At 53.0% G+C, this 20412-nt stretch overlaps 4 protein-coding genes across 6 annotated transcripts in view; 3 read left to right on the top strand and 1 right to left on the bottom strand.

The window, feature by feature from the left end:
* Window positions 1-6043, top strand: part of LOC120957992 (protein dachsous) — an 88113-nt gene extending 82070 nt beyond the window's left edge. For both annotated transcript variants that reach the window (XM_049609188.1, XM_040380492.2), the window contains exons 11-13: window positions 52-1190; window positions 1282-1587; window positions 1674-6043. In XM_049609188.1, the coding sequence (XP_049465145.1) occupies window positions 52-1190; window positions 1282-1587; window positions 1674-4744 (4516 nt within the window). In that variant the 3' untranslated portion in view covers window positions 4745-6043. The remainder of the gene's footprint in view (window positions 1-51; window positions 1191-1281; window positions 1588-1673) is intronic.
* A 57-nt stretch (window positions 6044-6100) lies between these two features.
* On the bottom strand, window positions 6101-12599 carry LOC120957999 (excitatory amino acid transporter). The gene is made up of 5 exons (XM_040380509.2): window positions 11919-12599; window positions 10183-10392; window positions 7607-7964; window positions 6614-7543; window positions 6101-6519 (listed from the first exon to the last, which is right to left on the bottom strand). Exons 2-5 carry the CDS (start codon window positions 10364-10366, stop codon window positions 6288-6290), a joined length of 1704 nt encoding a protein of 567 aa, XP_040236443.2. The 5' UTR covers window positions 10367-10392; window positions 11919-12599; the 3' UTR covers window positions 6101-6287.
* LOC120958001 (cytosol aminopeptidase-like) lies at window positions 8056-10160 on the top strand. The gene is made up of 4 exons (XM_040380511.2): window positions 8056-8312; window positions 8392-8510; window positions 8603-9714; window positions 9777-10160. Exons 1-4 carry the CDS (start codon window positions 8211-8213, stop codon window positions 10040-10042), a joined length of 1599 nt encoding a protein of 532 aa, XP_040236445.1. The 5' UTR covers window positions 8056-8210; the 3' UTR covers window positions 10043-10160.
* A 315-nt stretch (window positions 12600-12914) lies between the features above and the next one.
* LOC120957996 (striatin-interacting protein 1 homolog) lies at window positions 12915-20348 on the top strand. 2 transcript variants are annotated; one of them, XM_049609189.1, is made up of 9 exons: window positions 12915-13139; window positions 14081-14203; window positions 14293-14576; window positions 14652-14827; window positions 14921-15085; window positions 15162-15307; window positions 18281-18706; window positions 18790-19034; window positions 19109-20348. In XM_049609189.1, exons 1-9 carry the CDS (start codon window positions 13086-13088, stop codon window positions 20184-20186), a joined length of 2697 nt encoding a protein of 898 aa, XP_049465146.1. In that variant the 5' UTR covers window positions 12915-13085; the 3' UTR covers window positions 20187-20348. The 2 variants fall into 2 exon arrangements, with proteins under 2 accessions (XP_049465146.1, XP_040236438.1); XM_040380504.2 differs by having other exon boundaries at window positions 15162-15337.
* The last annotated feature ends 64 nt before the right edge of the window (window positions 20349-20412 follow it).

The following is a 20412-nucleotide window of genomic DNA, read 5'->3' as shown; positions in this document are numbered from 1 at the left end:
TTGCCAAAAAAGAAGGTCCACAAATTAATCCAAAACGTTTTCACACCATAGGCTTTTCGATCGCGAGCGGCAAAACGTGTACAACTTCATGGTGGTGGCGATGGATGGCGGCCGGTACAATGCGCGCTCGCAAAACGTGCCCGTGCAGGTGATCATAGCGGACGTGAACGACAACAAGCCCGTGTTTGACAAGTACCCGTTCCGGGAGCAAATCGGTGCGCTGGTGCAACCGGGTCAAACACTGCTGCACATCTCGGCTACCGATAGCGACCAGGGCAGCAACGGGGAGATCGTGTACAGCTTGAACGAAAACGCCAGCAATGGCAAGTTCCGGATCAACCCGACGACCGGCGCACTCAGCGCGACGCAAAGCCTGGCGAGCGAGAACGGCCGGCTGCTGCACATCGAGGTGACGGCGCGCGACAAGGGCAATCCGCCCCAGATTGCGACCGGGCTGATCGAGCTGCGCGTTGGAGAAGTGCAGCAGGAGCTGCCCGTGCTGCGATTCCAGAACAGCTCCTACCGCGTAACGCTGTCCGAGAACACGCCGGTCGGACAGCCGGTGCTGCAGCTGAGCGCCGTGCGCAGTGACGGCCGTCGGCAGAAGATCATCTACAGCTTCGGCTCGGGCAACGAGGATGGAACGTTCTCGATCGATGCCGTCACGGGTGACGTCCGGATCCGCAACTCGCACAACCTGGACTATGAGCGCTTCAGCCGGCTGAAAAGCGAAGGCATCGAGCTGGTGGCCGTCGCCCGCACGGACGGCACTCCCCTGCTGTACGGCTACACCTCCATCACGGTGGAGCTGCGGGACGAGAACGACAATGCGCCGCGCTTCACGCAGCAGCAGTACGCGGCCTCCGTCTGGGAGGGCAACAGCAAGGGCACGTTCGTGATCAAGGTCGGCGCGTTCGATTCGGATCAGGGAGCGAACGCACGCATCCTGTACCACATCGTCGACGGCAACCATGACAACGCGTTCATCATTGAGCCGGCATTTAGCGGCATCGTCAAGACGAACATCGTGCTCGACCGGGAGATCCGCGACAAGTACAAGCTGAAGGTGATCGCCACCGATGAAGGCGTGCCGCAGATGACGGGAACCGCCACCATCAACGTGAACGTGGTCGATGTCAACGACAACCAGCCGACCTTTCCACCGAACACCGTCATCAGTGTTAGCGAAGGTAAGTGGATGATGCACGCTGCTCGGGAAGCGGCCTCTTTTCCCCATAGGTGCCGGAATTAAACGACGCGGCCTGTCTGTTTTATTTATAGCGACCAGCGTCGGCACCGTGCTCACCACCATCACGGCCAACGATGTGGATACCAATCCGCCGCTGACGTACAGCTTCGCCGAGCTGAGCGATGACGACGCGACCAGCTACTTCTCCATCGATCGGTACAGTGGGAAGATCATACTGATTCGTCCCCTCGACTACGAGGATCGGCACGAGTTTCTGCTGCGATTGCTGGCCTCCGACTCGGCACATGTCGCTCGCACGACGCTCACGGTGCGTGTGGTGGACGTGAACGACAATGCCCCCGTGTTCCAGCAAATCACCTACCACGCCATGCTGTCCGGTATGTATGCGACTTCTTGCAAGCCTGCTGACTGGTTGAAACTAGCCAGAAATGCTAATATCTTTCCCACTTCCGTTCCACCACAGATTCGACTGACGGTAGCAACACAAACGTGATGATCCTCTCGGTCAATGCAACTGACGCGGACAGCGAACCGAACGCTATCGTGCGCTACTCGATCGTTCCACCCAAGGGTATGGTGATGGCCAGCGGCTTCACCATCGACGAGTCCACGGGCCAACTGTTTGCCAACGTTAGCCAGCTGTCGACGAGTGGCGCCGGTGGCACGCTGTATCTTACCGTACGGGCGACTGACTCGGGTCAGCCGGCGCTATCCTCGACCACCACCGTCCGGTTGGAGATGAAATCGAAGGGCAAGGCTAACCCCCAGTACATCCAGAGCCAGTACCGCGTGTCGATGAACGAGGAAGCGCTGCCCGGCACAACGGTCGTCAACCTGATCCCGAAGTCGATCCTTCAGCAGCAGTCCGGTGCAGAGTCGGCGATAGCGTTCGAAATAATCGACGGTAACGAGGGCTCAGTGTTCGATGTAACGTATCCCGAGGGAGCGATCGTGCTGGTGGATCGGCTAGACCGCGAGCGTGTGGACTACTACGAGCTGAAGCTGGTGACGGTTGAACCGGGCACGAGGCACATCAGCCGGCCCGACGCGAGCCTCAGCACGATCATCCGCGTCATCGTGACGGTGGAGGACGCAAACGACAATGCGCCCGAGTTCCAGCCGGGCAGCTACGAGGCGACGATAGGGGAGCTGGCACCAATCAAGCACTCCATCGCGAAGCTGTCCGCCCTCGACGCCGATCTGTCCGGTTCGCCCAGCTCGGAGGTGATCTATCAGATCATATCCGGCAACGACAGTGGCATGTTTTCGATCGACCTGGTGTCGGGGCTGCTGTACACTAACAAGTACCTGGACTACGATCACGGCCAGACGCAGTACAGTCTGGTGGTGCGCGCGTGCGATAGCCACTCGGCCCCGCGCTGCTCGGTACATCCGTTCACGATCGCACTGTCCGACGAGAACGACAACGAGCCACAGTTCCCGGTGCCCGAGTATCTGGAGTTCGTGGGCGAGAACGAACCCATCGGCATCAGCATCTTCACGGCCCGGGCGACCGATATGGACCGGGGGCCGTTCGGTACCGTGAACTACACGATCGACAGTGTGCTCTCGGGCGCCTATTCCGGGCTGGATGACAGCTGGAAGCTGTTCAAGGTGGACCCCACGAGTGGAGTAGTCAACTCGAACGCCGTGTTCGACTACGAGGAGAAAAACCGGTACGCCTTTGCACTGCGAGCGACCGATACGGGTGGGAAGTCGAAAACCGTGCGAGTGAAGATCGTAATTGAAAGCCGGGACGAGTTTAGTCCACAGTTTACGGAGCGTACGTACCGGTTCGTCATCAAGACGCCTGAATCCGGTCAGCTGCCAGTGGGGTACGTGGTTGGGCACGTCACGGCAACGGATCGGGATCGTGGACCGGACGGACGCATTGTGTACCAGCTCACGACGCAGCATCCATACTTTAAGATGAACCGTACGACGGGGGCCATTCTGATCAAGAAGCGGCTCGATAACGTGGCATCTATGCTGGAAGCTGGACGTGACATTAGCCTCGTGGTGACGGCCGGGTCCGGTCGACAGGGTTCGCTCACAAACATGACCGTGGTCGAGATCGCGATCGACGCGTTGGCACATCTGAAGGGTAACGAGCTGGGCAGTGGCAGCGGAGGAGGTGGAGGCTATGAAAACTCTCAGTCCGTGTCGGCCGGTGGTGGATTCGCCAACTGGGCCGTCGGGCTAGTGATCTCGCTGCTGCTGATCATCGTCGGCGTAGCGTCCGTGTTTCTCTTCCTGCACATGCGCAACCGGCAGCAGAAGCACGTGAACAAGACGGGGCTAAGTTCGGAGTCGGTTGGACACTCGAACAACTACGTCGACCCGAGCGCCTTCGATACGATCCCGATCCGCGGGTCGTCCAGCGGAGCGACGGGAGCGGGCCAGTTCGCACCGCCCAAGTACGACGAGATCCCGCCGTACGGAGCGAGCTCCAACTCGGGTGCCGCCACGACCTCGGAGCTGTCCGGCTCGGAGCAGTCCGGCTCGAGTGGGCGCGGTTCGGCCGAGGACGACGGCGAGGACGAGGAGATCCGCATGATCAACGAGGGTGGACCGCTGCAGCGCGACGGCCTGCAGCTCGACGGGCGCCTGTCGGACGTGTCGGTGCAGAACACGCAGGAGTACCTGGCGCGGCTCGGCATCGTCGACAACGGCACGACGGGCAACGCGTCCAACTCGTCGCGCCGCTGCTCGGAAAGCATGGGGCTGGGCAGCTCGAAGGACGCGATGCTGCACACGCTGCCGATCGACACGCTGCACATGTTCCACGACGACGAGCACCATCGGGAATCGGACCTGACCAATCTGATCTACGCCAAGCTGAACGACGTCACCAACAACAGCGACCGGGCGAGCAGCGTCGACGAGACGGTCACGAACGCGGGCAGCATCGGCGCCACCGTCGACCACGTGATGATGGGCGGGTACGGCGACGTGCCGGTCGTCGGCAACCAGCAGGGCATCTCGATGAACGGTTCGCTCAGCTCGATCGTGCACAGCGAGGAGGAGCTGACCGGCAGCTACAACTGGGACTACCTGCTCGACTGGGGCCCCCAGTACCAGCCGCTAGCGCACGTGTTTTCGGAAATTGCGCGTCTCAAGGACGACACGCTGTCGGTGCAGAGCGGCAACAGTGGGGCGTCGAGTGCGAAGAGCAAAAACTCGCTTCACCACACGGTGAAGACGCTGCCGCCACCGCTGCTGACGAACGTGGCGCCCCGCTCGATCAACGTGCCCGTCTTTGCCGGACGCAACAACCCGGGCAGCCATCATGGGGGCGCCCCCAACCAGTACCTGCTGCCCCGGTCGCCCATTAGTCACGATTCGGCCGCCGGCTTCAGCACCTCGTCAGCCATGTCGCCGAGCTTTTCCCCTTCGCTGTCGCCGCTGGCGACACGATCACCCTCCATCTCGCCGCACGTCGTGTCGACGGGAATGCCCACCTCCCACCATATGGTTTCGCTGCCCCGTCCACCCCAGCAACGCGGTCCGGCCGGTCAGCGGAAACCGTACTGAGAGAGGGGGGGGAAGATAGTCCCTCCGAGAGCCGCCCCCTCCGTCCCACTTCGCATGGCTGTGTAGGTGTAAGGTATTGTCCCAAAAAACAAAGGTCGTGTACATATCGAGCGAGCAGCGATTCGGCGTTCAAGAGCTCCATTGTTGTAGTAAAATTATTATTTCGATCCAAATCCGGTGCGATTCTTCTAGCACAAGATCCCCTCCTGCTCCTCCTCCTCCTTCCAAGATGTGACTATCCGCGACTGTAAATAGTAGATAAGAGCGCGTGTGAGTGTAGTAAGTCTGGCAGCGATGTCCATCCGTCCATCTTCCCCTCTCTCCGTGTGTGTGTGCATTGAATCACACCGCTACAATCGCTAGGCGTACTGTACAGGTGTAGTTGGTAGGTAGGTAGATAGGTAGATAGGTACGGCTTACATACAACAGTACTGTAAATACTCTCAGTGAAAGTAAAACTCGGCAACGCAACTCCGTTTGTTTGCCAGATTGTAAATGTGTGTCGAGCGAGTAAGACAGAACCGGCCGAGACAGAAAAGAGGGGAAGACATTATTACATAGGTTTACATCTCGAATTCGTGGAGAGTGGAGTGGTCACTCTCGACTCTCGCGAAATCACACAAGACTGCAAGCTTTAGGGCTGTATCCCGTTTTAAGTAATTGGCAATTTTTAATTATTTTTAAAAAGCGAACTAGTAAAAAGGCTAGCAAAGGGGGTTTTAGTGCGCGCGCGTGTGCGGCATTAGCATTAGCAAACATCCAGCAAAGGAAGCCCGAATGTATTTGTGTGTGTATGTGTACAGTACAGTTTGCATTTAACCAAACGGTGTCTCGGGGTTCGAGGCGCGTTTCATTTTTAAAAAAGAAAAAAACCTAACTGCCAACCATGAACAGTGTGGTTCATTTTTGTGTGTGTACAGGAACAATAACATAACCGCGTCTACCTAATGTGTATAACGTTTAAGGACACCAAATTTTACTCAGCAGAAGAAGAAGCAACAATGCGAACTATGCGGGCATGCGATTGTTTTTTTTTTTTTAATATGTTTTTTTATGAAATCAGCGCGATAGCATTTTTAACAAAAAACGTCCCGTTTAATAAACCATCCCCCCGCCCCCCACACAAGGCCACAAACAAGCAACTGCGCAACTGCCATATGTTAGAGAATGGAACGAAGGGAACGTAAGGGAGGATGTGTGTGTATGTATGAAATAGAGACGAAGATGTTTATAATGCGAGTATTTGTCCGGTAGGTGTATTTTAGGTGAAATAAAGATATGTTTTATACGAAAAAATAAGCCCAATGTGTTCTTTCTCTGTCTTTCAAGAACGGAACGCCACATCCGAAAGGGCCGTCAGGGTGGGAAAGCTTTGGCTTTGGATTTTATTTTCTTAAAACAATACTCTCTATCTCTCTCTTTCTAACTAACTCTCTCTTTCTCTCAGCTCTCTTTCTACTTTGTATGGAATCCTATATGGTCCTCTATGTGTGGGGTGGGATAAAAGTTACGTTCTAAAAACAGTATTGTTCTGGGGAGTAGTTCAAGTGTTGGAAACCGGTGTCGACACTTCTACATTTAAGATCACAGAGTTGGGGAAGGACAGCTTCCGCTTGCCGTTCACGTCCTGCTCGCACTGGTCGTCGGACGTAATGTCGTCGTCCTTGTAGTACGCATCAATGTCGGAGATCTTAAGCTCGTTGCGGGACAGATGCTCCACCACGGCAGCAGCGTAGCAATCGCCCAGCAGGTTGTTCGTCGTCCGGATGCGATCTCTGTACGAAAATGGGTATAGTAAGAGAAGAATACACGAATACAGTTTAAGACAGAGCTGTCTGCAGTCCTCAGACCCGGCCGGCCGACACCTACACAAACCAATCGATGGCAAACAGCAGCGTCGCGTTGTTGATCGGCGCATCGATGGCGGACAGCGCGATCAGCAGCAGCACGAGCGCAGCCGACGGGATGCTGGCCGAGCTCATGGAGGCGGCCGTTGACGTCAGCACCACGGTCACCACCTGGCCCACGTTCAGGCTCATGTTGCTCATCTGCGCGATAAAAATGGACGCCACCGCGATGAACAGTGCCGTGCCGTCCATGTTGATGTTGCAGCCGATCGGCAGCACGAAGCGCGTGATGCGCGAATCAATCTTCAGCCGCTCGTTCATGCAGCGAAAGGTCAGCGGAAGGGCGGCGGCGGTCGAAGCCGTCGCAAACCCGGTCAGGATGGGCTGCACCAGCCCCAGGTAGAAGCGGAACGGGTTTTTCCGCAGAAACACAAAGTAGATCGCCTGCAGGATGATCCACTGGTAGAGAAACACGCCGAGCGCGATGGTGAAGATGAACCAGGCGAGCTGCGTCATCACGAAGCCCACATCGTCGACGCTCAGGATTTTGCCCGCAATCACGCTGCTGATGCCGATCGGCGTCAGCCACATCACGCCCGTCACCATCTTCATGATCACGTCGAAGATGGCGGAAAAGAACTGCACCACCACGTACCCCTTGCGCCCGATCGTGCCGAGCAGCGTGCCAAACACCAGGCAGAAGAACACGATCCCGAGCGAGTTGGTGCCGGAACGGTACTCCACGATTCGGATCCACTCCACGTTCTGCTCCGCTGACCATTCCATCAGATTCACCGAGGAGGCGGAGGCGGAGGAGGAGGAGGCCATTACCGGGGCGGAGGTGTGGGCCAGTTCCGTGTCGTTGCCCACCATGCCGGGCAGCTCCTTTGGAACGTACACGGTGTGTGCTTGCTGTAGAGCGGCCTGGAAGATGTTATCGGGGAAGATGTTCCTGCCAAACAGAAAGAAATCGGGATGTCTTAAAATGCTTGGGATGTATGTATTCTACGCTTACCTTCCCAGATCCAGCACACTGTCCATGAGGCTCACCGTTTTGGCTTTGTTGAGAGGTGCCGTGTCTCGAAGTAGCTCCGTGTGCGCCGCACTTTCAGCGGTCGGATTTCCCGGATGTATGATAAGCGCCAGTGTAGTGCCGAGGATTGCATTTAGCAGCGACGTGGTCAGAAAGTACACAAACGTACGGAGCGCTATCTTGCCGTTCAGCTTCGCGTTCAGGCTGGACGAGCCGCTGATGAGGCTCGCTATCACGAGGGGAAGAATCATCAGCTTCAGCACGCGCATAAATAGCTCTCCAGGGTAGGCGATCAGCATGAGCGAGTCACTGGACAAACCTAGCGGACGAAACGTAAAGCCTGTGGAGAGCGGGAAATCAGGAATCAATTGTCATTCGAAGGAATCGAAGGATGTCATGCAACGGTTGGGTGGTAAAGGAAGAGCCAACTCAAGCACAGAAACATCAAAGTAACCAGCTAGCTCGCCTAGTCAACTCCGCCTTTTCGTACTGTTCAGTCACGTTTTGTAGGCGCTCTGTGAAGGATCTCGAAAGGCCTCTCCCAGTGTCGCCAGTTCTCTCAGCCGTAAGCCAACAACTCTCCAGGATGCTGTCCATCTTCGCTAGAAGGTGTCTGGGAACTGCCGGTCGCGGTCTCATCCCCAGAGCTTGCCAATATTCGACCCAAATTGGCGAAAACCGAGCTGATGTAAGGAAAAAAAGTCATCGTCGTGTCGCCATCGTCGGGGTAATAATCCAAGATTTTTTTCTTTCCCCCTCCCACACAGAAAGGGCTGGTGCTTGGGCTTTACGAGCAGGAAATCGACACGGAAGAACCGCGCCTCTCGCCGACCGCCATCCATTTCGATGCCAAAACCGATGGGCAACTCCTGAACCTAATCAAAGAGTAAGTTGGGGAATGAGAGCACCACCATGCCTGCTACGATCCGGTGCTGGGAAAGCTTCATGTTGGATCTTTCTTTGTTTTACTGCAATTAGGTGCAATTTGAAGGGTAAACTGGGCAGTGTGAAGGTTTTCAATAACCTTGATCCGGAGATTGGTTCCATCGCCATCGTCGGCTTGGGCATCGAGGGGGCCGGCTACAATGAGCTGGAGATGATTGACGAGGGCCTGGAGAATGTGCGCGTCGCGGCCGGCGTGGGAGCGAAAACGCTCGCGAACGAGGGCTGCACACAGATCTACGTCGACCCGATGGACTACCCGGAGCAGGCGGCGGAGGGCAGCGGTCTGGCGACGTGGCGCTACCAGGCGAACAAAACGAAGAAGGACCGCAAACCCATCCCGAAGCTGGACCTGTACGATTCGGCCGAGGTGGACGCGTGGACCCGAGGTCTGTTCAAGGCCGATGCGCAGAATCTCGCCCGCAGTCTGGCCGACGGGCCGGGCAACCAGATCACGCCGACGTCCTTTGCGCAGGCCGCCGTCGATGCGCTCTGTCCGTGCGGCGTGAACATTGAGGTGCGCAACAAGGACTGGGCGGAGGCGAAAAGCATGTCCTGCTTCCTGTCCGTCGCCCGGAGCTCGTGCGAGCCGCCAATCTTCCTCGAGATCAGCTACTGTGGCGATGACAAAGCGGGCCGGCCCATCATGCTCGCCGGCAAGGGCATGACGTTTAACAGTGGCGGATTGTGCCTGAAGAACCCGGAAGATATGGCCAAATATCGGGCGAGTATGGCCGGCGCGGCGACTGTGGTAGCGACGATTCGGGCAGCCGCCGCCCTGTCCCTGCCCGTTAACCTGGTTGGGCTGATCCCGCTGTGCGAGAACATGCCCTCGGGAATGGCCTTCAAGCCGGGCGACGTGATTACGGCAATGAACGGGAAGACGGTGGCGGTGCACGACACCAACAATGCCGGCCGGCTGATGCTAGCCGACGCGTTCGTGTACGGGCAGACCACTTTCAAGCCGAAAATTGTCGTCGACGTGGCCACGCTCTCGGACGGCATTGTGCATGCGCTCGGTGGCGCTGCTAGCGGTGTGTTCTCCAACTCGGACTTTTTGTGGTCCCAGCTGCAGAAAGCCGGTGCGATTAGTGGTGATCGCTGCTGGCGTATGCCGCTCTGGCAGTACTACTCCCACAAAGTTACTGGTAAGAGAGTTTAAGTTTAAAAATGGTGTTGGTTTGCGCCTCTATTAATCAATCAATTTCAGAGTACAGTAACGTAGACATCAGCAATGCGGGTCGTGGCAAGGGAAGTGCCTGCCTGGGAGCGGCCTTCCTCAAGGAATTCGTTCCCTGCGTGGACTGGGTGCACATGGACATTACCGGCGTTGGTATGCTGAAGCGAGGTGCAGGAATTCCGTACCTCGCGAACGACCGAATGACTGGACGTCCTACCCGAACACTGATCCAGTTCTTGTACCAACTGGCCTGCCCCGAGCAGCAGAAGCAACGGCTAATGGAGAAAAAGGCTTGAGCTACCAGGCCAGGCTAGGCGGGTAGCACGCACCATGTTTGGCGATCACTCTAAACTTCTAAATGCTAGCACATAACTGACACAATAAAATAGGGTTTTTTTGGGAGGAATTGTAAAATATGCATAGTTTCGGCACTCACCTATAATAACTCCGAGTAGGACACCGCTCAGCGTAATCAGGATCAGTTTGTTGTCCGCCAGCACGCGACTCCAGCTCGAACGGTGGTCCGCCATCTTCAGCAGCGTGTCCTCTCTGCTCAACTGGCCCGCTTCCTGTTTCAAAAAGCTCTGCTGACTTTGTGCCATCTCGTACACTGAACACATCCGAAGCAGGCGCTTTTCGGTGATCGCTAAACCGAACCAACACGCAGAAGAAGAAAAAAACAGTAACACAATGTTAGGCAACGCTTCACCGGTTCGCCAGCAGCAATGGGCACCCGATCATTATCATCGATTCGGGGAAGCTGATGCGCTATCTTGCATCGGCCATGTGCGACTGTTCACTTGGTCGCCGCGCAGCACGCATTTGCATGCTGGCTCCCCTGCTAAAGTCCTTAACGAATTGAATTAATCAATGTGACTAGCCATTTCACTGCCGCTCTCAATTGACGCGCCCGTCAGCGCTACCATCCGTCAAGCATCGGCCTGACGTTGAGTTCGTCTTATTAGAAAACGCCTCGGAAGGCGGTGCAGCAGCGCAAGGTCAGCAATCAAGATAGAGGAACGATTCATTTATTCCATTCATCATTGCGCTTATGTAAATTGTACCCTTTTGCATCGAGTACACCTTCATCAACACCACCACCACCCGCCATCATCCCTCACCCGCCGGGGGTTTCGTTTCGTTCAACAAAGTCCCATGGCCGAGTGGTAGTGGGTCGGCGGCGGTGCATTCCTGCATCCGTGCCCGGGAAAAAGGGGCGGCCAGAGTATGTAAGTCTGTTCGATTCGGTATCGATTTTCTTTTTGCGTTTTAGCTCTTCTTTTTATAATTGTAAACGGCGAGTAGTCGCTCAGTCGTCCTGTGCGGTCCTCCGCAGCATACCACGTACACCAACAGCGAACGTGTGTATGTAATGCCAGGCAAAAGGCGAAAGGGCGCTAATAACCTCCTCCGCCTTCCCCTCCCACTTTGGCACGCGCAGTCAATGCCTCCCCCCCCCCCCCCCCCGCACTGAGTGCATATTGCATTGCTATGAATACGGGGGAAAAAGCGTTTGCAATGAAAACGCGGCGGTGTGTCGCGTGTGCAACCAATACACCAATCGATTACTTCTCATCAATGAGAGAACGTCGTTCTGTTGGGCGCCGTTTTTCAAACCGCAGGAAAGGGCGGAAAGGGGGCAACATTTTCAATTACGATGCAAAAGGAGCGCTCTCTGGCACGGATGGGTTGATTTTTTTCGGGAATTAAAATACATTGTCACCAAACCAAAATAGTAGGCCATGCCCCGCCGATGCCCATCTCATCCCATAATTTCTACATCTGCTCTTTTAGCTTGAACTGTACGCGAATAGGTTCACTCTCCTGAACTGACACTTTATGCTCAATTTAGCAATCTAGGCTAGTTGAAGTAGCATGAATAGCATTAGCTACGCCTTTTGTGGCATTAAATCCGCGAGACGTAACAATTTAAGCCAATCTTAACGCTGCTCGCTTATGTCACACACACACACACACACGCACGCACCACACCATGCGCCTCCACCAGAAACGTGTGTTTGATGAATCATGTATGGTGTGCTGGGTTAGGAATCGTTTCGTTTCGTGTCCCGCGCAAAAGGAGCGCCTCCTTTGTTTTTTTGGGGGAGGTTACAGTTTGCAACAATGTTTTCGGTTCAAGGGTACTGGAAACTATTTTCGGTATCAACCTGCCTTTAGCCTTCCTGCAATCGCACACAGTCACTTCCTCCACGGCACCGCACCGCTACCAGGTCGAAGATGCGCCCTGCGCGAATCAGGGTGAAGCAGTTTCGTTGTTTACGCCACTACAACAACTGCACGAGCCGCGGCGACATTCGCTATCGCCGCTGATAATCCTTTTAGTGGGAAGACTGGCCGACGACGACGACAACAACAGCAGCAGCAGCAGCAACGACATCCAACAGCAACAGCGGCCACCCTTTGCCATTACAGGCCGCGTCGTCACACTGCTCTGATGCACCGGTGCACGGGGGTTGAAAGGAGAGCGGCCCCAATTGGTGCTCGGTGGTGCACCGAGCGCACTGAAGCTGAAGCTAGGCAAGCCACAACGCACAGCCAACACAACCACAAACAGCACCACAACGCCCAGTCGCGGCTACATCCAACGCGGCTCGGATGCAAATGCAAAGTGAGCTAAAAGAGGCACGCGAACCGTGCCGCTCGGCTCGGCCCCGTTTGGTATTTTCATGCGCAAGCCTCTCCTGCGTACACGTGAGACCGACGATGTAACGGCAACGGGCGAAGAACATGAAGAAGCGTATCCACACAGACGAAACGCATCGCCAATCTATTAATACAGCCAGACGAAATTTACTATTTTTCTTCCATAAAGGCATGGTACCCGTACGGGCACATGTTTTGGCAATAGAACAATGCAGTTTTGTTATGCAGTCGCAACACTTTTTAAACAATTGTTCATTTTTTTCCGCTTGCTTAGAAAGGCAATCATTTAGGATGAAAATTAGTACAAAAACCATACATCGAGCCCTTTCCAAAGCCTATATTTGCACAAATGAACGTTTGCAAGCAAAATGCATAAAATGCAAACGAAACGGAATTTAAATTCGACGGACACGTTTGCTCGAAACCTCCCACTGTGCAAATGACAGCATCGTTTGACGTTCGCGGAACGGTCAGCAACTGTCATAACAACATACCAGAGCGATTGCGAGGAAAAAAAAAGAAACAAAAATTTTCTCTCCGTGTACAAGTGTTTGGTTGGTGAAGTTGGTGAAAGAAAAGTCTCCAGGCCAGACCCCTCCTAGATGCGTCCCAAAAAGGAAACGTGAGTGCGTGCAATTTCTATCCAGCTGGACGCGCGCGCCCGTGCGTATCGCGATGGAAGGCGACATGTTGGCGATTTACAACTTCAACGAAAACGAGATGCCCGACGTAAGTATCGCCGTGGTGGTGTACCAGCGCACCGCACCGTCCTCCCTTTTGCTCCTCTTCGGGCACACAACAGAGGCACACCAATCGATCGATCGATTGCGTCGCTTCCGTCCGTCGTGCGTGGAAGAAAGCAGGTCCGAACGAAATCCGTACCCGTACGCCGTGCCGTGCCGAAGGCATACCAAAGATTGGTTCCAAGCAATGGTGGAGCTACTTTCTTTACACCCACACGCACTGGAAGCAGTGTGGACACGCGCTCTCCTTTGTTTATTAGCTGTACCCCTTTTGCCTTCCGTGTGCTGTTACAAAATGTTTTGGACAATAATTCTCTACCACTACTCCCCCCCTCACTGTTTCATACCCAGTTTGATGTAAGTGACCCGCAATGCAAGCAACCCACCACATACACACACATACTTTAGTTAGCCACCTGGCCGCAGCCTGAACTGCAGCGCGGGATGGACTGTCGTCTGTGTCGGCCATCAAACCGAGTGCCAGCGACGGAATACGACTTCCCTGGTCGATTCTATCATTTACCGTCACAGCACCGATACCGCTGGCAGAGCAGGATGGCAATCCTGGAAGGAAGAAAGGACAACCGCCGCCCCACTTGCGTCCGGAAGCGTCCGTTTTCCAACCGTTTTCCTGTCGTTTCTTTTCTTTACGATCAACCATCCAGTTTTGCTGCATTGTTTTTCATACATTTCATGCTCATTTTCCGGATTCCGCGCTGCCACGGTAGTGTTTTCATGTGCTAGATTCCATTCCGAGGGCAAATGCTCCCTTTCATTACTCCCTGGCATTTTGTTTTGTCCATACATACATTGGTCAATTGACCATTGGGTTTCTATTTCAAAGAAGATTCCATCTACATCCGCTCCATTTCTATCATTTCGTAGTCACGCCACATACATACATCATGTTCAATGTTTCTTCCACAGGGGAACAATGCATTAGAGTTTCCCGATCTAGATTTTGTTTACGCAGACGCGGACAGTCATGCGAACGAGATTGCCGAACTGTACAGCTACACCGAGCAGGCCGAATTTCAGCACAATGTTAAGGTAGGTATCATCATTGGCAAGCGATTGCAAGCGGCCAGGCAAGCGGCAAGTAAACAACCCGAACCCGTCCGTTTCTCCCACCGCCCCAGGCATTCGAAGATCAGATGGAGCTGTACAAACTGCCCCCGATGTGGCAAAAGCTGTCGGAGAGCGAGCAAAACGGCGTCATACTGAAGCTGCTCGATCAGCTGGACATGTCGAAGAAGAGCCAGCGGATGAAGGCCGCCCGCTGCATACTGTACCTTGCGCAGGGCTGCTGGGTTGAGGTGCAATCCGACCAGGAGCAGCAGATGTGGGCCCGCAAGAACGTGATGCTGCTCTACTCGGCCGGTGTGTTTGGAGCGTTTGTGGAGCTGTTGAACTTGGAGATTGAGTGAGTATCGCCGGTGGGGCAGCCGGAAGCGATGAATGCATTGTAACACACACGAATGGGGCTTCCCTTTTGCAGCAATTCCTCCACTGCCAACATAGCAATGCGCAAGATAGCGGTGTCGCTGGCCGATTCGATCGATCTGCGCGTCATTCTGTCCGTGCTGTACATCATCACCGAGGTGATGCGGGCGGAAAAGGAAAGCAAAAATCAAGAATACTCTCAGCTGGTGTCGAACTTTGTTACCGAAATCAGTACGTACTCAACGGCAGTAAACCGTCCACCCCGAGGGGTTTGTGAACATATAATCAAATGACCATCGTTCTTCCTTACTTCCTTTCTTGCAGCTTATCCCATTGGCGATGAGCTGCTGTCAGTAAAACTGCTCGGGATGGTCACACACTTCTGCTCCGGCATGGCTCCACATTTTCCAATGAAAAAGGTATTACTCTTACTGTGGAAAATATCTCTCGTGTCCTTGGGAGGCATGGATACGCTCAAGTATCTGAAAGGTAAGGAGACACTTGCGGGGGGGCGTATCTACTCGTTCGATGCTAATTCCTTTCCTTTTGGGCCTCTCCTTTGCAGATAAATATCGTAGTGCGGCTGGCCTTTCCCAGAATCGCGAGGACACGCTAGAAATATCAAAGGTGATGCGCGCTAGTTCGCCACCTATTACGGCACCGTCGAACGATGACAATCAGAACGCCAAGCGTAGCAGACCATCCCGAAGAGTATGTACGAACCCTAGTCAAACGCAAGAGGTAGTGAAGCTTTCTTGAGTCTCATCTTGATTTCTTTTTCTTCCTTCCTCTTTCAAACCCCACCCGGAGGTTTTTATTTTATTTTTCGTTTACGTACTCTCTCTCTCTCTTTCTTTGATCCCCTTTTTCTACCTTTTATCTACCACCACTTTAGTAACCTTACTTTACTAATACTTTTTCTACTCCCGGAATATGTTTCGACCCTTTCTCACTCTCTTTTTTCTTCTTCTATCAGTCTCACGCGCTGTCGTTTGGCCAAACTTTCTCAAACTTTTCATCGTCCAAACAATTACTCTTTCTCTCTCTTTTTGCTGTCTCTCCCTCTTTTAATTGCAAAATAATTTCACCCACTGACTGTTCTATAAACTCTGCTGAACCTTTCTTCTCAACTTGCTGCAAGTTTTTTTTTTTTTGTTTTCTCAAATCTTTTGCCAACATTTTGTTTTACCGTACTTTTGGTAATTTGATTTTGTCTTTTACTTTTTGTGTTCGTTCTCTCTTGCCCACCACACTGGCTCATTTTCCACCTCTAAAATAAGTTTCAAATCTCGATTGTCTACAACTTTTCCTCTCTTTTTCTTGCTCTCTCTCTTATATATTATAAATATTTCTCTCTTGCTATATTATATTGCCTTAAAAAACATACGTTTGGCCGCCAATTTTGTCTTCTCTTCAGCAGCAGCGATGAATTAAAAACTGATTTGTTTTGAACTTTTTTTTTCGCAAGATATACAAGCTTCGGAAGATCTCTCGAAACACTCAAAGCAAACATTTCTCAGTACGATCACAATACGATCAGCACGCAAATATAGGAATATATAGCCTCAACGCGCCTCATCAACGACTGATACATTTCGCTCCATTCTTGTTTGTGTTGCCTAGTGGTGACGTGTTTTCGTTTCTGTGAACGTATCCCCAAAACCTTCCCAGGCACAAAACCAGCCAACGGACTCACGCGCCCTTTGTTTTTGGGGTTGGTTCGTACAGTGTAAACTCCGTACCTCCGTGTCCCTGCATTGGATGTTCTTGTGTTTTTCTCAGCAGCACTACACAAATAATACAGAAAAGAAAACGGAAAACGGTTACGGTAGGGGATCGTTTTTCGCGCTTCGGCACCGGGCCTGCTATTGCCCGGCTCTTCCCCGTTCGCCCTCCCTTTCGGTTAAAAAAGAAGAAAATCTCTTACCCCTTCTGCAACGATTCTAATTGCCGACAATGCACACAAATTTGCGTTTCAGTACTTTATTTTTGTTTTTGTTTTTCTTTCTTATTTGTTCTTACGTTGTTTGTGTCTTTCTCTTTCCAAGAACTCAGGAGAGCAAATGCTACCACTTCGCCGCCACATATCGTATAATAATATTAATAATAACAATAATAATAATGATAATCACTATAATTCGAAAATGCGACCCGCCAATTGACCAAATCGAAAGCAAAAACAACATTCCTAGCCTGCACCAACCAACCGTATTACGAACACATAATAGCATCAAACATAGAAACACACACACATACACACAACATCCTTTTTCTGTTTGTTTCTTATCTCGATCGATAGATTAACCCTGCCAACCACAACACCACCCACCACCGACGTTCGACGAGATCGTATCGCCGTCATGTGTCGTTTATGTTTTTTGTTTTGTTTTAATCTTTCGTTGTTGCTGTTGTTGTTGTTGTACGTTTGTTCGTTCGTTTGCATACTGTTGTGTTGTTGTGTAGCCGATGTTATGTAGAGAATTGTTACTTTCGAGGAATATTGTGCGGCTAATATGTTGGGCGTGTTCTGGGCTCCTTCACGTGCCTTGTGCTTGGCAAGCGCGTTCATAACCTCTCCGTGACGCGATCTCGCTTAGTTAAGTGTCGAAGGCAAGAGATGCGCTTTGGCACATGTATGCTCGCTCGCTACACCTTGTGGTGTGTGCCGCCTATGTGGTGATCATCATGATCATGCCTTTAGCCACCTGATATTCCTGCCACGTTTGCCCACTATCTATCATCCTCGGTAGCTGTTACTTCTAGTGTCCATGGTAGAAACCACCTTAGAGCCCGCAGGGACCGTACTTGATCTTGCTGAACAATACATAGACACACATACACATGTAACACATGTAAATAAAATGCATTTCCATTTAGCTTTCTAGCTTTTTTTCACACGCTGGAACGCTTTGTTTCGAATTTCGAACGTGCCATTTTAGTGCACCGCTGATTAGTCGTAGTCGTTGTGTTGTTGTTCGTTCATATTTGCGTCGCGTTCTGTTGTTACTTCGCTCGTTTGTTTGTTCTTTTTTTACTCTCACTTATGTCTACAATACATGCTTTTCATCTTAAAAATCATGTGATTGAATGTTTCGTAGTTTTGTTTTTTTTTTTCTCATAAAACGAATTTATTTTTTTAAACATTTTTTGAAAACCCCTCAATGAGCAGTTCCTAGTCATTAGAATGATGTCCTGTGTAATGTTACACTGATGCCCGTTAACAAACAGGTGTCTTACCAATAAAGCTCCTTGTCGTGTCGTTGTGGCCTAATCTAACGCAGCCTCCTACGATTCATCCTCCTGCACTTTGTTTGGAACACTGTTCACATTCATCCCTACCCCGGCTCCCACGATCAGGACAGCGTGTTCTATGCTTCTCCAATCACGCACCACCACACTCTCACACACACAAACCAAAGTACACATAATACACATGCGCAATCTCATAATCACCATCCACATCGTTGCGATTTACACGTGTATTTAGTGCTAAAAGAAACCAGCTCATTGTCACTAGAGCCATCACCACCACCATCATCATCAGTATCATCACCTTAGCCCCATGTGTTTAATTGCGTTCACAAACGCTACGCTGCTCTGCGCGCTGCCCATCGAATCTAATTCGTCTTTTCCACCCCCCCGTTATTGCTTTCCGATGTGTGCGGCCACCAACACCACCACCAGAGCTTGATCAAACAAAGCTCACTGGACGAGCAGGAGCAGCTGGGGCTGGAGATGGAAACGGCGGCGCCCGAAAACGAGGAAGACCTGTCCGACTATTTCCGCCAGTACGAGGATCCAATCAATGGGGCGGGCAACCCGGCCGCCGGTGAGGACGGTGCGAACCCGGCCGCTGCCGACGGGGCGGCAGAGAATGGCGAAACGAAGGAGGGCGAATGTTCTTCGCCGCCACCGGCCGAACCGGTGGAAGAGCCACCGCAGGAAATTACGAACCGGTTGCCATGGGCACCGAAGATCCGCCGCAAGGATATTGACATCTTTCTGAACAATTCGCGCAGCAAGTTCATCGGCTACACGCTGAAGGACGACCACGACACAATTGCCGGGCTGCCGCAGCCCATCCAGGAAGGGTTCAGAACGTTGACAAAGGTACGTAGGTAGAGTTTTGGGCTTGGGGGTTGGGGTTTTACGCTCACAAAGTAATCGCTCTCTTGCGCTCTTGTGTTCCACAGCACATGTACGTGAGCTTGGCAGATGTGCAGATTCGGCGTGAGGAGGAAATTAACCGCAATCCGCTGTCCACGTCGGAGGGCGAAATACCGCTCACGCCGACAGAAATCCTGTACCAAGCGCTGCTGCCCAATCTGTCCCAGTACATGATTTCGCTGCTGAAGATTTTGCTAGCGGCCGCACCGACCTCGAAAGCCAAAACCGAAAGCATCAACATTATGGCCGACGTACTTCCGGAAGATATGCCGTAAGTTGGCGGAAGTTTGCAATTGACTCGCTTATCTGTTTCGTGTTCCTCTTCTTCCCCCCTCCCCTCCCTAGCATGACGGTACTGCAATCATCGAAGCTGGGAATCGACGTGAGCCGCCACAAGGAAATCACCGTGAAGGCCGTGTCCGCCATACTGCTGCTCTACCTGAAGCACTTCAAGATCAACCACATCTACCAGTTCGAGTTCATCTCGCAGCATCTGGTGTTTGCCAACTGCATCCCGCTGGTGCTGAAGTTCTTCAACCAGGACATCATGAGCTACGTCGGCGCGAACAACGGCATCCCGATCATCGACTTCCCGTCGTGCGTGATCGGCGAGCAGCCGGAGCTGACGTCCGAGTCGATGCTGGTCGGCGACGCGGCCACCTACTCCTGGCGCAACGTGTTCTCCTGCATCAATCTGCTGCGCATACTGAACAAGCTGACCAAGTGGAAGCACTCGCGCATCATGATGCTGGTCGTGTTCAAGTCGGCGCCGATCCTGAAGCGCACGCTCAAGGTGCGCCACGCGCTGATGCAGCTGTACGTGCTGAAGCTGCTCAAGATGCAAACCAAGTACCTGGGCCGGCAGTGGCGCAAGTCGAACATGAAGACGATCAGCGCGATCTACGCGAAGGTGCGCCACCGGCTGAACGACGACTGGGCGTTCGGGAACGATCTGGACGCGCGCCCCTGGGACTTCCAGGCGGACGAGTGCGCCTTGAAGAGTGGGGTGGATCGGTTTAACAACCGGCGCTACCTGCAGGTGAACAACGGCATACTGGCCGGCATCGAGGGCCTGGACTATGACGATCCGATCGAAGGGATCGGTGGTATTGGTGGGGGAGGCGGTGGGTTGGGCGTTGGCGCCGGACTGGGCGGTGGTGGCGTCGGTGGCGACGGGTTGAACGGGGGCGGTGCGGCACTCGGCTGCGTCAATGGAGGCGGGGCTGGTGGGCCGGGTGGCGCTGGTGGGGTCGGCGGAGGTTCGGAACGGGGCAACGCCTGCTACGGCGGATTGGCCCGCAAACCGGAAGAGATCGAGCTGAGCGAAGAGTTTAAGCAAAACTACGAACTCTGGCTGCAGCAGGAAGTGTACAATAACAACATCGATTGGGACGCTCTGCTTGCAGTGGACGATTTTTCTTAGACGAGAAGCGCGGAGATGTGGAGCGTTTGTGTGTGTAAGAACTCCCCCCCCCCCCCCCTCCCCACCACACAGTATATGTGTATGTCCTCCCCCCGCATTCTCAACATATTATAAGAAATAAACAGTAAAACCGCTGATAATAGCAGAACGTTGTTAATTTAACCCCCCACCCGGGCCGTTTTGAACTTGTCGCGCAGCTGCACAAAAAAAAAATAGTCCGAAACAC

Source organism: Anopheles coluzzii, chromosome 3, assembly GCF_943734685.1.
Source record: "Anopheles coluzzii chromosome 3, AcolN3, whole genome shotgun sequence".
In the NCBI taxonomy this organism is placed as follows: Eukaryota; Metazoa; Arthropoda; class Insecta; order Diptera; family Culicidae; genus Anopheles; species Anopheles coluzzii.
This window is presented reverse-complemented; position numbering and strand designations above follow the sequence as displayed.

Excerpts from the sequence above, each read along its gene's own strand:
- LOC120958001 (XM_040380511.2), top strand. The coding sequence starts at position 8,211 with ATGCTGTCCATCTTCGCTAGAAGGTGTCTGGGAACTGCCGGTCGCGGT. Across the intron at positions 8,313-8,391 it reads TTGGCGAAAACCGAGCTGAT|AAAGGGCTGGTGCTTGGGCT; the intron begins GTAAGGAAAAAA and ends CCTCCCACACAG. Across the intron at positions 9,715-9,776 it reads CTACTCCCACAAAGTTACTG|AGTACAGTAACGTAGACATC; the intron begins GTAAGAGAGTTT and ends AATCAATTTCAG.
- LOC120957999 (XM_040380509.2), bottom strand. The coding sequence starts at position 10,366 with ATGTGTTCAGTGTACGAGATGGCACAAAGTCAGCAGAGCTTTTTGAAA. Across the intron at positions 7,544-7,606 it reads AGTGTGCTGGATCTGGGAAG|GAACATCTTCCCCGATAACA; the intron begins GTAAGCGTAGAA and ends TCTGTTTGGCAG. Across the intron at positions 6,520-6,613 it reads TTTGCCATCGATTGGTTTGT|AGATCGCATCCGGACGACGA; the intron begins GTAGGTGTCGGC and ends ATTTTCGTACAG.
- LOC120957996 (XM_040380504.2), top strand. The coding sequence starts at position 13,086 with ATGGAAGGCGACATGTTGGCGATTTACAACTTCAACGAAAACGAGATG. Across the intron at positions 14,577-14,651 it reads CTGTTGAACTTGGAGATTGA|CAATTCCTCCACTGCCAACA; the intron begins GTGAGTATCGCC and ends TCCCTTTTGCAG. Across the intron at positions 15,338-18,280 it reads ACCCTAGTCAAACGCAAGAG|AGCTTGATCAAACAAAGCTC; the intron begins GTAGTGAAGCTT and ends CACCACCACCAG.